The 19,236-nt window shown below is 40.4% G+C and overlaps 1 protein-coding gene across 2 annotated transcripts in view; it reads left to right on the top strand.

Moving 5' to 3' along the window:
* The first annotated feature begins 2,919 nt into the window (after positions 1 to 2,919).
* Positions 2,920 to 19,236, top strand: part of LOC100692684 (rho GTPase-activating protein 6) — a 102,035-nt gene continuing 85,718 nt past the window's right edge. For both annotated transcript variants that reach the window (XM_013268945.3, XM_003440940.5), the window contains exon 1: positions 2,920 to 3,567. In XM_013268945.3, the coding sequence (XP_013124399.2) occupies positions 3,100 to 3,567 (468 nt within the window). In that variant the 5' untranslated portion in view covers positions 2,920 to 3,099. The remainder of the gene's footprint in view (positions 3,568 to 19,236) is intronic.

The following is a 19,236-nucleotide window of genomic DNA, read 5'->3' as shown; positions in this document are numbered from 1 at the left end:
GAGCTGGAAGACAGCAAAACATTGAAAAGTCAAAGATTGGTGTAAATGTTTCAGTGATGCATAAATTACTGTGGCATTTGGCAGATGAGGGGTGTGTTCAGAGCATCGACGCACCTTCTTATTTTTGTATAAAAGTGGACACAGTCAGCCCACAGACACCCATATCTGATTATTAGTGCTAAGCAACAGACTAATAAAATACTAGAATTTCACTCTATATAACAGAAAACGTCTTGGGTGGGCTATACCACATAGAAAATTCAAGAAAAACACAGTAGGGAGATCCAGGTCATTGACTTGAAGTAGTGGAATTGAGGCCTAGCAAGCACCTACTGGCTGCAGCATCCTGTGTTGGGCCTACTTGCCAATCAAAGCCACCAAAGCCCTAAACTTTAGGCCTTGCCCGTGTGACTGCAGTAGTTATTGAAAAATTTTGGTATCGACCTGACACCAGTACCAGATACTGATACTTTTAACTTTGTGTAGGCAGCTTATGTAGGGAGGATAAGTGCGTTGCGACTTATTTGATGAGTCATTGTCATTTTGCTAACTCTGAATAAATCAACTAACAAAACAGATGACCACAAAATCACTGTGATTTGTATTTTCACTTTTACCATATGCTTGTATCGATCAGTACCAATACCAATGTTGGTATGCTTACTATAGATTTTTGGATTGTTCCGCCCACCTCTAGTCATTTTAAAACACAGTATCATAGGAGAAAACTGGAAATATTTATTTACATGGAGGCCAAAACAGTTTTTGTACCAGGCTGTAAACATGCTGTGGTAATGCTTTTTGAAGTTATGCATTTTAACATGGGAGTTTTGGGGTTTGACTCACTTTTGAAAACAGCCTCAAGTGGCCACTAGAGGAACTGCAGTCTTTGGAGCTCCCGAAATTGTTTTTTTTTTCTTGCTGTTTTTGCAGCTACAGTTAACAGTTGCCCCCAAGGCATTTCAGAAGTTGATGTTATAAGAAGTTATAAGTATACATTCACTGTACTCAGCTCTAAAAATCTTAGAAACTAATGACTACTGTAATTCTTTATTATTAAGTGTTCCTGAAAACTCCCTGAGAAGCTTTCAGTTGATCCAAAATGCTGCACCAAGAGTACAGACAGGGACTATAAAGAGAGAGCATATTTCCCTAATACTGGCTTCTCTTCATTGGCTCCCTTGTAAATCCAGAATCACATTTAAAATCCTTCTCCTCACATGAATAATCAGGGTCCATCTTATCTTAAAGACCCCATAGTACCATATCACTCCAACAGACCACTTCTCGCTCAGACTGCAGGCCTACTTGTGGTTCCTAGGATATAGTAGAATGGGAGGCAGAGCCTTCAGCTTTCAGGCCCCTCTTCTGTGGAACCAGCTCCCAGTTTGGATTTCAGTGACAGACACCCTCTCTACTTTTAAGATTCAGCTTAAACTTTTCTTTTTGACAGAGCATATGGTTATTAATAATAACTCTTGTTCTCTTCCACAATGTGTCTTTTGTCCTGTCTTCCTCTATCCCCAGCTGGTCGCGGTGGAGGTGTCTTCCTCTTAAAAGGGAGATTATCCTTGCCACTGTCGCCAAGTGCTTACTCATAGGGGATCCACTTGAGATGACTGCTGTTGTGATTTGGTGCTGTATAAATAGATTGAATTAAATATTTATGATTGTGCTTTGTGATTAGGGTTAGTGGTTAAACCTAGGGATGAGAGACTCGGGAATGCAGTAATATGGCTATCTGTCCTCACAAAGGTGCCATGTGCCCCTCCCCCTACACACAGAGTGGAGGAGACAGCAGTCACTGTAGGTCAAATGGTAGTGACATCAAACTATTCAGTGTGCTTACCAGCATCCCTGGGAGTGTACCCACCAACTTTGAAGTGGACTGGATGAAAGATTGTCGAGAAAGGTGAAGATAAATTCTCCAATCATGAAACAGATTCATGAACTATGCACAGTCTCTCCTAATTGGGACTGGAGTGTTTTTGTTCAGCCCGCGTCCCATTCTTTCCCCCCTCAGACTGTTTTTAGAAGGGTCAAATCTATCTCAGCTGTTATCAGTGTCATGTCACGCTGTTCTGTGGGTATGTGTGTGCGCATGTGTGTGTCATGCAGTGCGGCTTCATAAGCTCCTTTATCAGCCGGGAGACACCCTCCTCCCCAGACTCCCGCTGTCTCTTTTCATTTTTCCCATACTTTCACACACGCGGGGCCACACATGCTTCTGCTTTCTCTCTCTCTCTATTACACACACACACACACACACACACACACACACACACACACACACACAAACACACACTCCTTGTGCACACACAGCCAGCTTAACTCCCCCCTTTTTGGGCATCTGTGTAAACAAATGTCTCATGCACAGGTGTATAAAGAAAGGAATGGGTCTATTAATCCTGGCTCACTTATTGTTTGGCTAATAATAGCGCACAGCAGCCTTTTGCTGATAGGTCTATTATTCCCAGACAGCAAGGTGGATTAATAGGAAGCCGGGATTAATACTCATCCCCAGCTAAATCACATCTATCTCTATGCATGACCTCCTTCCTGTCTGCTGATTGTCTGTCCTTGTCTTAATTACCTCTTTTGGAAATGGGCTTTATAATTACAGAAAGTCAGCTTACCCTTATATTATTTTATTTTTTTTAAAAGTGATGTAACTCAACTAAGACTTGTCTTAAAATGGTATTTTTCTGGGTGGACTTTGGTAGAGGAGGAACACCGCTCACCAGCTGGTTATCTTGTGGAGAAAACTAGCCAAGCCAAATGTATTTATTAAACCATCACCAAACATTCAATTGACTATTAAGCAAAAAATAAAAACAAGCGAGGAGGCATTCGTCGTACATTTGCTGAACCCCACCCCCTAAGCGCACTCTCCCCCACCCCACCTTTCTAGGATTCTCGCTCCAGCTCCAGCACAGGAATAAGCAGAGGAGCACGGAGGAGGAAAGGAGGACTTTGTCCACGGTGTCTCCGCTCAGATGCATCACCGCCCGGCTCTTTTAATGGGGCAGCGCTGAACTTTAAAGTTCGGGGGGAAGCTTCTCCGAAGTGCGCTAATGTGAGTTCTGAACACAAGGAGACATGTCAGCCGCTCAAGGACTTCTAAACAGCGTCTTTTCCTGCTCGTCCCCTGCCTCCAAAGCCATAACCAAACGCAGGCTACGCCAGACCCGGAGCCTAGACCCCGCCATCATCAGACACTGCGGCACCGGGAGCGATGGAGCGGCAGCAGACGCAGGTGCGTCCGCCGAGCGCTTGGCTGTGAAGCCGGCTTTACGCACCAAGATCCCGACCCTGAAGGAACCTATAACCCCTTCCATCTCCTCTCCTTCCATACCTCTGGATGTTTCCCCGTCCTCCAACTTCCACTTTGACTATGATGTGGTTAAGCGTGCCAAAAGGAATACCGCCGGGGATTTACCGTTTATGGTGAGGGGAGCTGGTGCCGCTCCCTCAGGGAGCACCGGCACACTGTTTTCCCCGCGGAGGTGGCTACAGAAGAAAGTGCAGCCTTCCAGCTCTCACTCTTACGTCGTGTGGAAGTCAGAGGTAAACCCCCTTCCCAGGGTGACAGGTTTTTTCTTCTTTTGGTGGCCAAAAGGAACAGATTAAAACGAAATCCCGCTCTTATCTTTCAGCTCGCTAATTAGTTTTCTTACATCAATGCATATGATACATATCAGTGGGAGTTATGTGCCCTCCAACCCCATCGCTTTACTTGAAGTACATTCTTGAGCGTCTGTGAGAGAGCTCCTGGAACAATTAGGAAAAATGCTTTCAGCACACTCTAATATGGACTCAAGACAATTCCAGTGAGCGCCAGTAGAGACATAACTGCTTGGGGGGTGTGATAGGATCGATGCTTTGTTTCTAGCCTCTTAAGTTTAGTGTGTAGCCTGCTGACTTGTGTTAAATGCATAATTTAAAAAGAAAATATTTAACTTTGTAAAAGAAAAATATACCTCAAACATGCTCTATCAAAAGTATCTGAACCTTTTTGTGTTGACTGTATATTTTATTTGTAGCCTGTAGCACATTTAAACAACAGAAATTGACCCAAAGTGCTTTAGAGACAGACAATGTACATTCAAGGTTTTCAAAAACCCAGTTTTAAAATAGATGAAAAGCTAAAAGATGTGTGTTTTCTAATTGCATTATGTAATTATTGTGAAAAGTAAATATCTCAGTGACTGATTACTGATTCAGAAAGTGTTCAGAATTTCCAAATTGATATAAGCTGCTTGTTAAAGTATTGGTATCAGCAGTCCTGGCCCTGCATTTACTTGATATCAGATCGATACCAAAATTGCACAATGCTATCTGAAATTCGACCGTGACCTGAGGTGGCGAGATGTTGGAGCCTTACCTAAAAGATTTATGAGTTTTAAAAGACAGGGGATGTTTAACCCGGCCATGACATCTGCACCTGAAAGCCCTACAGTACCAAACCAGTCAGCCCATTTCAGCCTGGAAAGTGCTTTTTTTTTTCTAGTCTGGCCCAAGGGCACATGGGTAATTAAGTCAGGGGGAAGGGATAGCTCTGGTCCACCTCTCCCACCTGGATTTTTGTTTCTCCCTTGGCTGCATGGTCATTACTGTGTTTTCAGTCTTTGTGGGAGTCACACCTTATCCTGGGAAAGCAAAAGAAAATCTTACGGCACTTTGAGGATTAAATCACTCCAACAAAAGGTGCAATGAAGTGTCGATAGATTTTTCCCTCCTACTGTTGTCATCATTGGGCTGCTTTGGCTTTTGTCTTCATATAGATGTCAAACTGAGTGTGAATAAGGGGCAGGCAGTGGATGAAATCCTTACCAAAACTTCTTTTAAGTGTGTGTGTGTGTGTGTGTGGAGGGGGGGGGGGGGGGGGGGGGGGTGCATAGTTGGCATGAGTCCACCTGTACTCTGTCTGGAAAGGTATAATTTTCCTGCTTCTTTAAGAACTTAGTCTCCTTTTCTGCATATTTTGCTTGTATTTGATTGGAAGTGTGTGTGTGTGTGTGTATGTGTGGCAGTACGTGTGTGTGTGTTGATATGAGAGGCTTAAGGACACATGGCCGGGGACTTGGTTCTCACGACTGCGAGCAGTCACAGGGTCAAAAGCACGCAGCCATCAAACAGCTCCCCCATCATTTTCCATTAAAAGGAACGGCTCCAGCTCCGCTCTCTGTTTTACTTTCTTGCAGCACGCCTCTTCTTTCTTTCTCACACTCGCACGCACACACGCAGGCGTCCACACTCGCATTTTTCTCCCTCTCCTCCACTGCGAGATGTCTCGAGGTTCTCAGAGAGCGGCGTTTCCCATCACTGTAAGTCTGTTTCAGTTGCAGTTTCCACCCCCCGATTGGGGCCAACATGAGGCCATCGGTATGGAGTCATTAGTGCAATCTGGACCGAAGTTATTGCACCTCAGAGTGTTTGTAAAATTACGGAGCCAAGAAAGTGTTACTGGTCTACTGGGATGTGTCAAACACCTATGGGTGTGAAGTAAAACTCTGAAATGAAGTGTAAGCATATATTTAATAGTGGGAATCGAAAGAATTTTGTTTTTAACATTAGTTAAGATGCAATTAGTTAATTTTTTTCCAAGGTTGACGTGACCTGGGGGTGCGGGGTGTTGAACATGTTAACTTATGGGGCACGTGAATAAGGCCCTAGTCACAAAGAGTTAGAAGCCATTGGGCAACCATCTGGAAGCCACAAGGGAAAAATGTGTATTCCCCAACTGGTTGGCAAATGGTTGCAGGAGGTTGCCTGGTGATGTTGATTGCAAAGATGGTGCGGTAGAAAGCAACTTCAGATTGCCTTGGTTGGTAGCAGATTGCCACAGTGGCCTGTAGTTTGCACAGAAGATGCCAACTGGCAGTGATGGGAATAACGGCGTTACAAGTAACGGCGTTACTAACGGCGTTACTTTTTTCAGTAACGAGTAATCTAACTAATTACTATTCCTATCGTTACAACGCCGTTACAGTTACTAACAAGGTAACGCGGTCCGTTACTATTTTTCAACAAACAGACGGTTGAAGCTGTGTTCAGCTTACCGCATCTTATATCAGCTGCACGGAAGTAGCTGTAAGTAATCTGGACGCTACAGCTTTCAGCAGCTGCGCGCTCCCGCGGAGGGCAATCACGATCACTGTCTAGCACAACATCTGGAGCTCAGGGGGCAAAACAATCGCATAAGTGCTGCTGTTTGACTGAGGAAGAATAAAGTAGTCGTGGTAAGTCAATCACATGACCACTTAAAGACGAAGCAACACGGTGACATATACCAGTTTATAAATTGTGTTGATAGACCACGTAAAACCAGAGTCATGATAAACAATATATACGCGGCGTTTTTTCCTCAATAGTTTCACCACGTTAGCGCTAGCAAGCACTCTCTGCTTATGAGCAAAAAACCAAAACAAAACAGGGGACGTTTTAGGAGTGACGGCGAGAGAGAGAGAGAGAGAGAAAGAGAGAGCAGAAAAAGAGAGAGCGAGTTTTGAGATGTGAGATTTGTGATGTTTAGTGTGTTTGGAGTGTGTAGTTAATGTGTTGTCTTGTGTAGTTAGTGTGTAGTGTTGTGGATAGTTTTGTGTTGTGTGTTAGAACAATGAGGCGACTGCTGTCTCCAGGTAGAAACAGCAGTGATACACCTGCTGCTGTCAGACCTGCAGGTATCAGGCTGTGATGTTCTCCTTTGTAGTGGACAGAAATGATTTTTTTGGAGTGGCACAAATAATTTGTGTGGCATCTTATTGAAGAACAGCTGATTGTTCTTTAAATAGTTTGAAATGGTTATTTTAAAAAAGGGTAAAAGGTAAATGGCTGCAAATAACTTTGTTGTTTGCAAAACTTGTGCATAGGATTTTAAAATTGACAATTAATATTTGCATTTGAAGTTATGAAATATGATTCATTAAACATGTTTATGGTTGTTACAGTAAAAATATAACTTTTTCTACTCTGATTTTGTTTTTTGTCTGATTTTAGATCAATTGTGTTAATACAGTATGTCAAAATGAAAACATAACTGTAAATTCAGACACGTGAGGTTGTGCTAAAAAGAATGATACCAAACAAGGCAAAGTAAATAGTTTTTAAAGGTAAAATGTGGAGGGAAAATCAAGAGTAGTAAAAAATGGCCAATTATACCCTGGACCCCAGAGGGTTAAACGTTTTTTTTAAAGTAACGCAATAGTTACTTTTCAAGTAATTAATTACTTTTAGAATACTGTAACTCAGTTACTAACTCAGTTACTTTTTTGAAGAAGTAACTAGTAACTATAATTGAATTACTTTTTCAAAGTAACTTGCCCAACACTGCCAACTGGTCTGCGAACACTTGACAACTACTCTCCAAGCGCTAGTCAGGCTGTGAGAAGTGTGACACAAACTGGACACGGAGACCGCTTGCCTTCAAAATAAAAGTTGTGGCTTTTGAACAATGTTGGCTGCAGCACCGAGCAACTTCAATCCAAACTACAGGCAAGGATAGCAAGGAGGATTTTGGTGCAGCACCCACTTTGCAGCCTAGCAACAGCAAACCACCACCCACCAATATTTTGGCTTAGTGACCAGTGGTTGCCAAGGGGTCGTAGAGGCGTGTGAGACTATAATGGACAGCGTTTGAACAATGTGCGCATGATGTCGTGTTAGAAACCTGTATATTTAGAATCAATACTGAGGAGAGCAAAACTATGAAATTCGCATGATTTCGTTTCCACTCATATCAAATGTAATCATCCTGGTTTGATGAAATCAATAGCACATGGTTTTTTCCCATTCACCCATTCACCAGAGGAACTTTTGTCCAATTCAGGGAAATAGCAAAAGAATGAGTCATCAACCTGTCAATCTCAATGACCCTGGATGTTTTTAAAACAGCACTTACAACTTGTTTCACTTAAAAAATTGCAGTTTTAAAAAGATAAACAAGTAAAAAGACTGAACATGGCTTGTCTGGATGGGTTGCCAGGAGAAAGCCTCTGCTCTCTAAAAAGAACATGGCAGCACAGCTTAAGGTTGCAAAGTCTTCTGGATCAATGTTCCTTGGACATACAAGACCACAGTGGAGATGTTTGGCCATAACACACAGCACCATGTTTGCACTGAGATACTGTGTTCGGTTTTTACAAAACTCATCATAACAACTGTCAAGCACAGTGGTGGAGGTGTGATGATTTGGGCTTTGTTTCCAGCCAGGGGACCTGGCCACCCTACAGTCATTGAGTCAACCTTGAACCCGTCTGTATACCAAAGTATTGTAGAGTTTAATGTCAGGCCATCTGTCTGGTTGCTAAAACTTGGATGAAATTGGGTCATGCAGCAGAAAAATGAGCCCAAGCACAGCAGTAAATCTACAATAGTATGGCTTAAAAAGAAAAGAATCACCGTGTGCTTTGACTGTACCAGTGCACGCTTCAACCTTATTCAAATGGTGTGGCAGGACCTTAAGAGTGCTGTGCATAAACAATAAACAACATCTGCACACCTCAATAAAATGAAGCAATGCCGTAAAGAAGAGTGGATCAAAATTCTTCCATAACGATGTGAATGATACTAAAACGGCATATGGTAAAAGGTTTATTTGGTTATTCTCAGGACTGCATAGATTCCCATGAAAATCTTCTTTTTCACACACAAGTTCAAAATGAAAATATACCTTCAGTAATAAAAATAAGAAATAGTAGGCTGAGATAACCCTGACTTTTCGTCTTTCGTATGCCTCAGATAAGTTCTAAACACACTGGATCCTGATTTTGAATCACGCAATTTAGACGCTCAATCTTCAATTTTCTTTTTAATGTTTAACTGGTAAATCAGATAACCTTGAAATGACATCACTATGACATCATCAGGAGAAAGCTCTCTTGTTAATTTTGTAAAATATTATTGTATTTAGAGTTAAATACACAATAAAGAGGGGTGTGCTTTTTAGGGTGGACCTATGTTGCCGATGTACCCCTCTGTTGTGATGTCTGTTTTAAAAAAGAAGATAGGGATGGCCAGAATAGTCAAATTAAGCCTTCATAATGAGACCAGCTGGTGACATCCAGATGGTTACATCGATCTTTCATGTACAGTCTACGAGAAGAACTGTGAGGTTGCTGCTGATGCAAATGCACTGCATCAACATTATCGCATTACCTCTGATGGTTTAGCTCAACTATTTATAACGAAGCAATAGCTCCTGTATCTAACGAGGGCATATTTGCGTTGTTTTATTGTATATATTAATAACATAATAAATGTTTAAAGATAAAGGTAGACCAGCACTGCAATATCAGTGATGTAAATGCAGGTGCCAGTTCATGCATCGCTATCTATTCAAAGTTCAGACATTTGCCCAGATAGAGATCCCACTTTAAATCATTTGCACGTGTACTACTGAGTGTGTATGCATGTGAACAGGGCAACCTGCGCAGACTGGTCTCATGCTATGCCTTTTTAAGGAGGGAGATATGGACAGAGAGGAAGAATGAAAGGGTGAAACATAGACGGAGTGAAGCAAAGCCTGACAGTTATATTGGCCACGATTGCTTAACAGCTAAATTTTTCCACGGCCAGGTTGTTGATGTTGAAAGAGCGATGATGCAAAAAAAAAAAGAAAAAGAAAAATTCATCAGGCAGTACCCTCTGTGTTATTACAGTAGGAGAGGGTGGGGTGGGGGGGACGGGTCAGTGGATGTGGTCCTTCTTGTGGAGTTATGGGCTCCAAAATTGGACACCGTATCAACACATGTTCTTGCAAAATAGCATGAGTATAAAAACGGTGTAGGTTTTTATAGGCACGTTCAGACATTGGTATTTGAAAGTTTAGCATTTGAAGCATACACTGAACCTACACGAGCGCCGCTGTATTTCCAGGTACGCGCACAGACACGCACACGCGCAAAGGCTCAGAGAGGAAACAGTGGTCGGCTAATTTAATCTTGCTTGTTTATGGGGCTCCAGATTGTTGACATTGTAGATCCTATTTTTAGAACCACTTACTCTAATGCTTTACAGGAGAGACTTAGTATGAAAAGAAATGTTACTAAATGATTGATAACAGATGACTTTGAGAAACTTAGTGCTGGGTCTTTGAGGTCAATGCTTTGCCTTTTTGGTGATTAACATTCGTAACTGTAATCAAAATGTTAAATGCTCAATTACACACTGAGCTCGTAAGTAATAGCAGTGTTAGGGGGAAAGTGAAGGAAAGTGGGGTGGGGAGGGGCAGACTAATCTAAATAAAGAGACAATAAAAGGTGATTTTTGCGGTAATGTCTCACGTGTTATTAGCTTCCAAAAGTGACGATACACAATTGTGGTTGCTTACATTTGCACAAAAGTAACCACAGTTTTTGTGTTTTTGTTTCCTCACAGCATTACTGAATCCCTTGGCATGAGAACTTTAGATAAGTAGAATTCCCATTTGAATATTCTACTTCCGCTTGTGCTTGTGAATTTTAACAAAATCGGAGGCATGAAAGTTTTGTATTAGCTCTCAGATATCCAAGGTAAAAAACAAAGTTGGCATGCCTTATGATCTCCCCCAAGTGAGGAAATGGCTCCATATTAGTGTTTATTAATCTGTCATTGTATTTTATCTCTTGATTATCTTCTGGAAAAATTACTGCTGCTTGCATCTAGTTGTTACCATTCTTAAAATTCTCGAAAGGCCCACGTGTTTATGCACCATCATCAAACTATGTCAGGGTGCTGAGCGCTCAGAGAAGAAGTAGAATAACACAACGATAACCAGTCATTTGTTTGTCTTCTTAGAATAAGTCATGTTGTCTCGTTTTCTTTGCTGGTCATTTAGGGTGGCCCACATTGGTGTGGAATAAAGTGTCTCAGCAGGACGTTGCCATTAAATGCCGTACCCGTGACATTTAAAGGCCCTGGAAGATGAGACCTTGGGACTGTAGGTTTTAATTTACGTGGGATCATATCCAAGTCTCCTATGTAACCTGAATAAACATATAGGTCATTTATCCCCATCCTCTGAAAGTGACCCTAAGAAATGCATACATTAAGTTTATATCACAGATTGTATATAAAAGATGTACATGGCCCCAGTGACCTCTCTCAGTAGTTTATGCACTTAAATCTGACATATGCACTGTAGCTTTTTGGCTGTCACCATCTTGTTTTTTTGGAACCAGAAGACTTCATTTAGACGAGCAGGTGGAGTTATCAGCTACGGCATGCTCAGTATGCATACTTGGTAAGCTGTATCCATACATTGACACAGATAACTGGTCATCGTGTCACTAATCACTAAAATTGGACCCCTTGCTTTTTGGACATTTCTTTTCATTTAGAGTGCTAAATGATCAATTAACTCTAGCTAGCACGCTTGGTAAGGTAGAAGATACAGATAGCGAGAACTGCTAGTTCTAATCTAGATATCACTAGATAATGATAATCATATATTGTTCATCACAAACACAGGGAAGAGGTTTAGTTCCATGAGTTGAATTAGCTGCTAATGTTAACATGCGTGTAACTCAATTGCCTTTCTGTGAAACTTTCCATGGAAAGTAGTAAACTTATGTACATATATATATATATATATATATATATATATATGTCTGTGGGAATTGTTTTGTATCTCTTAAGCCATTCTTGATATACAGTCTTGTGAAAAAGAAGATTTTCATAGGAAACTGTTCAGTCTCGTTGAAAACTGAGTACAACCTTAAGAGGCTAAGTAGCAGCCAGCTGCTGCTAATCAAATGCACTTGATTTACTGATCATCAACGAGTGCACCTCTAAGAAAGAACAAGTTTTGGCAGTTTTCTGGTCTGGGACATTCAAGTGTATGTTAACACAAGGCCACAATTTTCCTAGGAGTGTCCCAGGAAATTCACCCCAAGGTCAGACTGAGCAATGATCAGCAAAATACAAAAGAGAAAAGTTAAAAAAGCAGTCAATCTCAGACCCTACGAGCCTACTTAGCATGGACAAGTACCAGGAGAAAGCCTTTTTTCTGTAAGAAGAGCATCGCAGCATTTTAGTTTGCAAAGTGGCAACTGAACAAACCACGAGGCTTCTGAATTTATGTCCTTTGGGCAGGCGAGACCAAAGCGATAACAAAACACAGCATATCAGTGCAAACACCTTACGCCAAGTACAGTGGTAGAAGGGTACTATGAGTTTGTTTTGTAGCAACACGACCTCAAAACCTGCAGTCACTGAGTTGTCCATGAAGTCCTCTGTATACCAAAGTATTCTAGAATCAAATGTGAGGCCATCAGTCCAACAGCTTAACCTTTACTTAAAAATCTACAACAGAAGGGCCCAGTCCAGGCCTTAACTAAATCAAAATGCTGTGGCAGGACTAAGAGAGCAAATGCCCACAAACCTCAATGAACTTGGGCAGCATTGTAAAGAAGGGTGGGCCAAAATTCCTCCACAATGATGTGAGAGACTGATAAAGTCATACAGAAAAGGATTTCTGCTACAAGCTATTGCATCATTCTGTTATTGGGTGCACTTAGTTTTTTACAGGACTGCATAGAGTGCTGTGAAAATGGACTTTTCAAAGCTGTAAAATACAATATGAAAAGGTGTTTAGGCAGATACAGAAATATCAACTCAGCTATACTTCAATTAATAGTCACCTATTAAGTATCGTAAAGCAAAAGGTAGAGCAAGAGTGAAAATGTTTCCTTTAAAGGACACAATATGTAATGTTAATAATGTTAAAAATGAAATACAACTGTTATTAGGAGCCCAACAATTTGCTGGCTACTTGGTAGAATTTCCCTTTTTACATTACTGTGATGTACTGTGATAGAATCGCCCACAAGGTATGTGAAATATCTAATTAAAAAGCCTTTGTGTTGCATGTTTTCTGAAGCATTTAAACTGCTGCACATGTTTGCCATTGCTTACGCTGTGAACCATACAAGGTGGGGAGTTGACACGGGTCATGGCTCCGAGCCAGGAGGCAGCAGTTCTTGTTCTTTTCTACCAAATGTGTTCCACGCTGTAGTGTTCATAACAACAATAACTCTTCGGGGCTTTTGCTCCAAAGCTTTAAGTAAAGAACAAGACAAGCGCTTTTTCTTTTACCCTACTGATGCAAACTGTTCAAATTACATTTGGGTTACATCCCTGAAATTCTTGTGCAGGACACTCTAGACTGAGAACTGAAGGCAATCATACCTTTGCCGTCAGCACTCCAAGACTAAGAGAACAGGCTATCCATATTCCTAAAATGATTGCTTCACCAGTGCTTGGGGTGTTCGACCCACGTGGAGGATGGCAGCCAATTTTAGCAGAATGTCATGATTCACAATAAAATACATTTGCTACATTATGATTAACAACGGCATCATCAATCATAAGGTCAGGATTAGACACAAAGAACTTCACACTTAAATGCAAGTACCCATTATTTTATTGTGTACATGCTAAACAGCATTCATTATATAAAATATGACAGTAGTGGTGTATGAACTGTAAGCTCTAACGTATAATACTGTCAGCTGTTTAGCTGCCATTATACTGTTGTTTTGGTGCTGCTACAATAATCTGTATGAAAACACACACATGTAAGTTGTTTTGTCGTGTTATTCTTTTTATCTTTATGAAATCACTATGTAATAAGATGGCAAAAATGGCTGTTCATAAACACATACAAAGAAATATTAACAATAACATGCTATATTTATTCATATTCTTCTTTGACAGCTACATATTGATTGTATGAGGTAATCAGTAACAGGCACTATAAGCATGTCACTGTTGATGAATAATTATAGATATTCATTTAACACATTTCAGTGACCCCCAAAGTGCAACTGAATTAAAAATAGTTTACCAAAATATGCTTACGAACATGGTAAATGGACTGATTCTTATATAGCGCTTTCCTACTCTACCGGAGTACTCAAAGCGCTGTATACAACATGCCACATTCACACCCATTCTCAGAAGAACTGACCCTAAACCGAGTGCTTTTGTAACGACATTCACACTACGATGAATGCATCGGAGAGCAACTTGAGGTTAGTACCTTGCCCAAGGATACTTGGCATGCAGACTGGAGAAGCCAGGGATCGAACCACCAACCTTCCGATCAGCAAGTGACCTGCTCTACCTCCTGAGCTACAGCTACCCCGCGACATCAAGGTACATGTAATGTAGATGTAATATTAACAACATTCACATACACGTAACATAATGTTGCGGTTCGCTTACGAAATCAGAACCAGAATCACTCTTATTTCCAAATTTGTACACAAACGATGAATTTGTTGTGGTGTTATGGGGCAAAACAGTAGTGGTACAGAACTGAATATAAAATTACAGTATATATAATGTATACATTTCTATCCGTTAAAAGGACTATTAATAGATGCACAGGAAAGTACTCATAATGTTGCCTTTTTAATACATATAATTTGTAAAGATCTGAGTGTTATATAAATAATTCCCTAAAGCTATATAGATGTTGATAATCTTGGGACCCTAGGCAGTTTATATAATAGGTTTAATCCCAACTGATTAAGAGGAGTTAGGGAACAGACACGCAATATGATGTATATTTACAAAAAGCTTATTTTTTCAGGTTAAATGGGATCCCAGTCTGCAGCTTCTTGTGCCCTGAATTAACTTTCATTTCTTTTCTCAAAGCCGTCAGCATGTACAGCCTTCAACTGTATTGACAAAGAATAATATCTTACAAAATTACAGTATTTTTACACCAGTTTGTTACACTCCAACCCCAATAACAATTTAAAATAATAACAAATATAGTTTATAATAGTGGCGGTTCAGCCGTCTATTTGTCCGCAGTTGATTCTTTTATAAGCTCCAGCAAACGGAGAGGTTTGAACTTGTGAACCTTACTGCCATCCATTTTTCCCTTCTTACTCCCTGATTTCCTCCCTAAGTTCCCTCCGACTGATGAAGCTGCATCGGAGGAAAAAGACTTTGATGTTTGGATATCTTTGGAATGCTCATACGAAAATTGCGCGCACACAAACGCTCGCACAGAAAAAAACTAAACAAATTTTTGCAGTATCAGTGTTTTAAGAAAGCAGTGCTATCGGTTCATAATGTGAAATGGAGTGAAGGAGTGAAACAGACGATGGTGTCACAGTCTTGCAAGAGCCTTGATCAAAACATTGAAAGTGTGATGAAATGCATGTGGATTTTTCTTGGCTCGAAACAGCAGGTCCTGGAGCGAGTCACAGCTGTGTTAAAGTTGTAGTCGGACCTCCCATCACCCTGAACTGCGATAAAAGGGCATCTTAGTCATTATCTGTATAAAATTTAAAGGTAGTTTGTACAGCGCAGTGTTTATTCACTCAATTCTAATTGGTAGAGACACTACAAAATAAACAGTGACATAAATGATTTTACGATGGATTTTTGTTTTACTTTAACCAACTGAAATCACGTTTTCACTTCGAAGACTACAATCTGTGCTTATAACAGAATAAGTTAAGATCTCCTTCAAAATAAAAGACCTGTTTCGTATTACATACATACATTCCTGGTTATAATGACCTCTGCAGCATTCTCTCCTACAGTCTCCCCTCTTGAGAGGAGGTCTGCATGTATGCATGTGGGCCTGCAAAGGGTATTAGTTTGATTATGATTCTTATTCAATTTAATGGGCCTGGTTGTCAGCATTAAACTGATGGGCCAAGATTTTTGTACACAGGGGAGTAATAGAAACCCTGTAAGTAATGTTAAACATGTCAGTTTTTGCAGCTGCAATACTTGCATCATACCATCGCATCATTCTTCTATAATGAAATTCTACTTTCTGGGCAATATGGCAGGATTAGTCTCCCTAAAAAATGGATTGCTTTTACTTCACTTTGAATTACACAGACTTACATTACTGTGGAAAAGTGACCCTTCATTTCTTGATATTTTGCCTCCAAGGACCCAGAGTTTCTTGTAATTTGAAAGTGGCCTTGATCAGTGGTTCTCCAGGCTTTCTGAAGGTCTTTCAAAGTTTTTCATTGGACATTGGCAGCTTTGTCCTTGTGCCTGATTATTTTATAGAGCAATGGGGTTTTTTTTTTCTTTCACCTTTGAATTACTCAATCATGAAACAAACACATAACTCAAGCGATGAACCAGTGTTGTGATACACAGACAACTTAGCAAAGAACCACATTTAAATTGTATCTTCAGGCACATTTTTACTACCAGCCTGTCACAAAAAACAGTTTGTTCCAATTTCTTTAGTTGAATCCGTTAAAAAAATCCCAAAGACAACACAGTTTGACAGACATATTGTTTTTGCACCAACAAGTTGATTCCCAAAGAGCTATTTGCTGAAAACTTGGCAAATCGCATCATGCTGCACAGTGTCTCCTTAAAACATCTAAGGAACATGGCTAAGTGGAGGATAAATAAAATGGCACACTTATCCTACCTCTGTAGCTGAAAGTCATTTCTTTAGGAAAAGGTGAAAAAGACCTGACACAGGACCTGAGCGATGTTCAGTTGTTGTCCCATCTACTGTTCACGGAAGCCTCATCAGAAATGGTCTCAGTGGGAAGGGTGGCTGTCAAAAAGCCATTCTTAATGTAAGGAAACAGAAAAGGATAAAGGATCCCAAATTACACAAGAACTGGACTGAAAATCAGTGGCAACAGGTCCGATGGAGTGATGAAACATTTGATTAAAACTGTCATTAATATGTCCAAAAATGATCAGGCGAGAAGTACAACAACAGTAATTGTCTACAGCCATCTGGAACAGTGGTCCCGACCTTTTTTGCGCCACGGACCAGTTTATGTCCGACAATATTTTTACGGACCGGCCTTTAAGGTGTTGCAGGTAAATACAACTAAATAAAACCAGTACCGGTAAATGGTAAATGGCCTGTATTTATATAGCGCTTTACTAGTCCCTAAGGACCCCAAAGCGCTTTACATATCCAGTCATCCACCCATTCACACACACATTCACACACTGGTGATGGTAAACTACATTGTAGCCACAGCCACCCTGGGGCGCACTGACAGTACCAAAGAAAAAGAAGATTTATTCATAACACACGGGAAAAGATCCAGGGAAACCGAGTTAACGATGAAAACGGCAATAAAATAACGATAAAAAACGATAAAACCCACGAAAACCATAAATTTCACACCCGAGCCTCAACTCTCGTGGCCTGGTACCAAACGACTCACGGACCAGGTTGGGGACCGCTGATCTAGAAAACATGGAGGAGGGTCTGTCATGGTCTTGTGTTGCATTTCAGCCAGTGGTGTTGGAGATCTTGGCTGATGGTATTATGAGCACAATAAAGTACCATCAGATTTGGATCCGGCATACAATAGCATGTAGAAAGCAAAAGCGGCAAAAGCTTCATTTTTTAGCATGACAATGATCCCAAACAGACTGCCAATATAGTAAAAGCAGGAAAAAGTGGATAGAAAAACACACATTGGAGCACTATCGATTGTGGATTAGCCTCCCCAGAGCCCAGATCTCCACATTATTGAAGCAATGCTGGATCATGTTTACAGAAAACAGAAGAAAAGGCAGCCAATATCCAAAGAAGAGCTTTGATTGTCCTTTGAGAAATCTGGAGAACTATTCCTGAAGACTACTTAAAGAATTGACACGAGAGTTCAGGCTGGTCATCGTACCAAATATTTACTTTAAAGCTCATTACAATTGTGCAAACTTTGTTTTTGAATTGTTGGTTTGCACTTCATTCAGTAAATTGCTGCACCTATTCCCCATTTTACTGGCAAAATATGAAGAAATAAGGGGTAGCTCAAGACTTTTGCACAATACTGTACAAGTTAAAAGTAAAACTTGTATGTTGAAGTGAGTCTTCAGTGTAGGGCTGGATTTATACTTTCTAAGGGGCTGTGGCTTCATTAGTTCTGCAAGACATACAGCACAGGTAGTGGTATCATCAAACTTAGTATATTTACATTTATTTTTTATACGCCACTACATGTTAGGAGGAATAATGCAAGTTTTACTGTATCATATCATATTTTTATGTCAGCTGCAGTTTATCAAATGTTAACATTTAAAGAATAAGAAGGGTTAGATTCAACTGTACATACACAAGCAAGTATATGCACAAACATGTCAGGACTGTAAGAAATTAAGTTTGAGTTTTTCAGTCGAATTTTTAAAACACAGGTCAGCTTTTTAAATCTGAGGCTTTTCTTTATTTGATAATTGAAACAATTTGGAGGTTTGAACTACTGGTTTAAGATGAGATCTGTGAAGGAGGTACATTGTTCTTTGTGTAATCAGGAAATTATCTTTTCGAACAAGCCAATTTTTCCCACTATAAAGCATGAGTACAGTTGACATATCCTTTTTTGCTCAGTAGCCTGTTTTTCTTCATTCTGCTGTAACACAATATCTTCCTTTTGCACCATAAAGTCATCAAACAAACCTAAACAGCAGATCACAACATAAGAAATACAACTTAGAAGCCAAGAGGAGATGGTATAAAATACAACGTGTTTAAGAAAATGTGAACAGAAACATGAAACCGCACCAAGCAATCTTTTTTGACAAGTTTCCACGATATTCAGTTGAAAAGAAACACACAAGGCTATGGGGTTTGTTTGGTAGTATTTTGGTTTAGCATTCTCACATCTCCTTTGGGACGTTTCTCAACAGTGAGGGAGAAGAGGGCGGCTTGAAATAGAGACGACTGAAAAGAAAACATTAATTTCCGTAGCCAGAATCTCCCTGTCTGCTGCAGATTAAAACTCTCCTTCAGTGAGAAACCAGCAGTGTTGAGTTCCTTTTTTTTGTACAGAGGATTTCGTGCATGTGTGTGGGAGAGAATCCGAAAGTAGGGTCGATGATCTAATTGCGGACTTTCAAGTCTGACGGCAGTAATGTCTGTCCCCTCTTTTACTCTGTGTGTGTATTACGGTGACCCCCATGTCCGCTAACTTTCTCTCTAATGTGGTTTGTCACGGGCCGGAGAGGAAGCACAGATAAGTCTCACATAGGCCAAGTGTGTTAAGTTTACAACTTCCCATTTATGTATTCATTTCAATCACTGTATACTCTGGTGATATGACCCTCACAGTGGATGAAAACATTTCACAACATCTCAAAACACACCCGCCCTCTGTCTAATCTTGGAACAGTTGCAGGGAGATAGACGCTGAAAGAATTTTTAACTGTAGTTTTTTTTTATGATCTCAGAGTTATTTATAGTTAGTTTAGGTTCTTGCAGAAAACTTTCTATGAGGAAAGTATTTTTATAATCAA

Source organism: Oreochromis niloticus, linkage group LG23, assembly GCF_001858045.2.
Source record: "Oreochromis niloticus isolate F11D_XX linkage group LG23, O_niloticus_UMD_NMBU, whole genome shotgun sequence".
NCBI lineage: Eukaryota > Metazoa > Chordata > Actinopteri > Cichliformes > Cichlidae > Oreochromis > Oreochromis niloticus.
The sequence above is the reverse complement of the archived record's forward strand: the minus strand, read 5'-3'. Positions and strand labels throughout refer to the sequence as shown.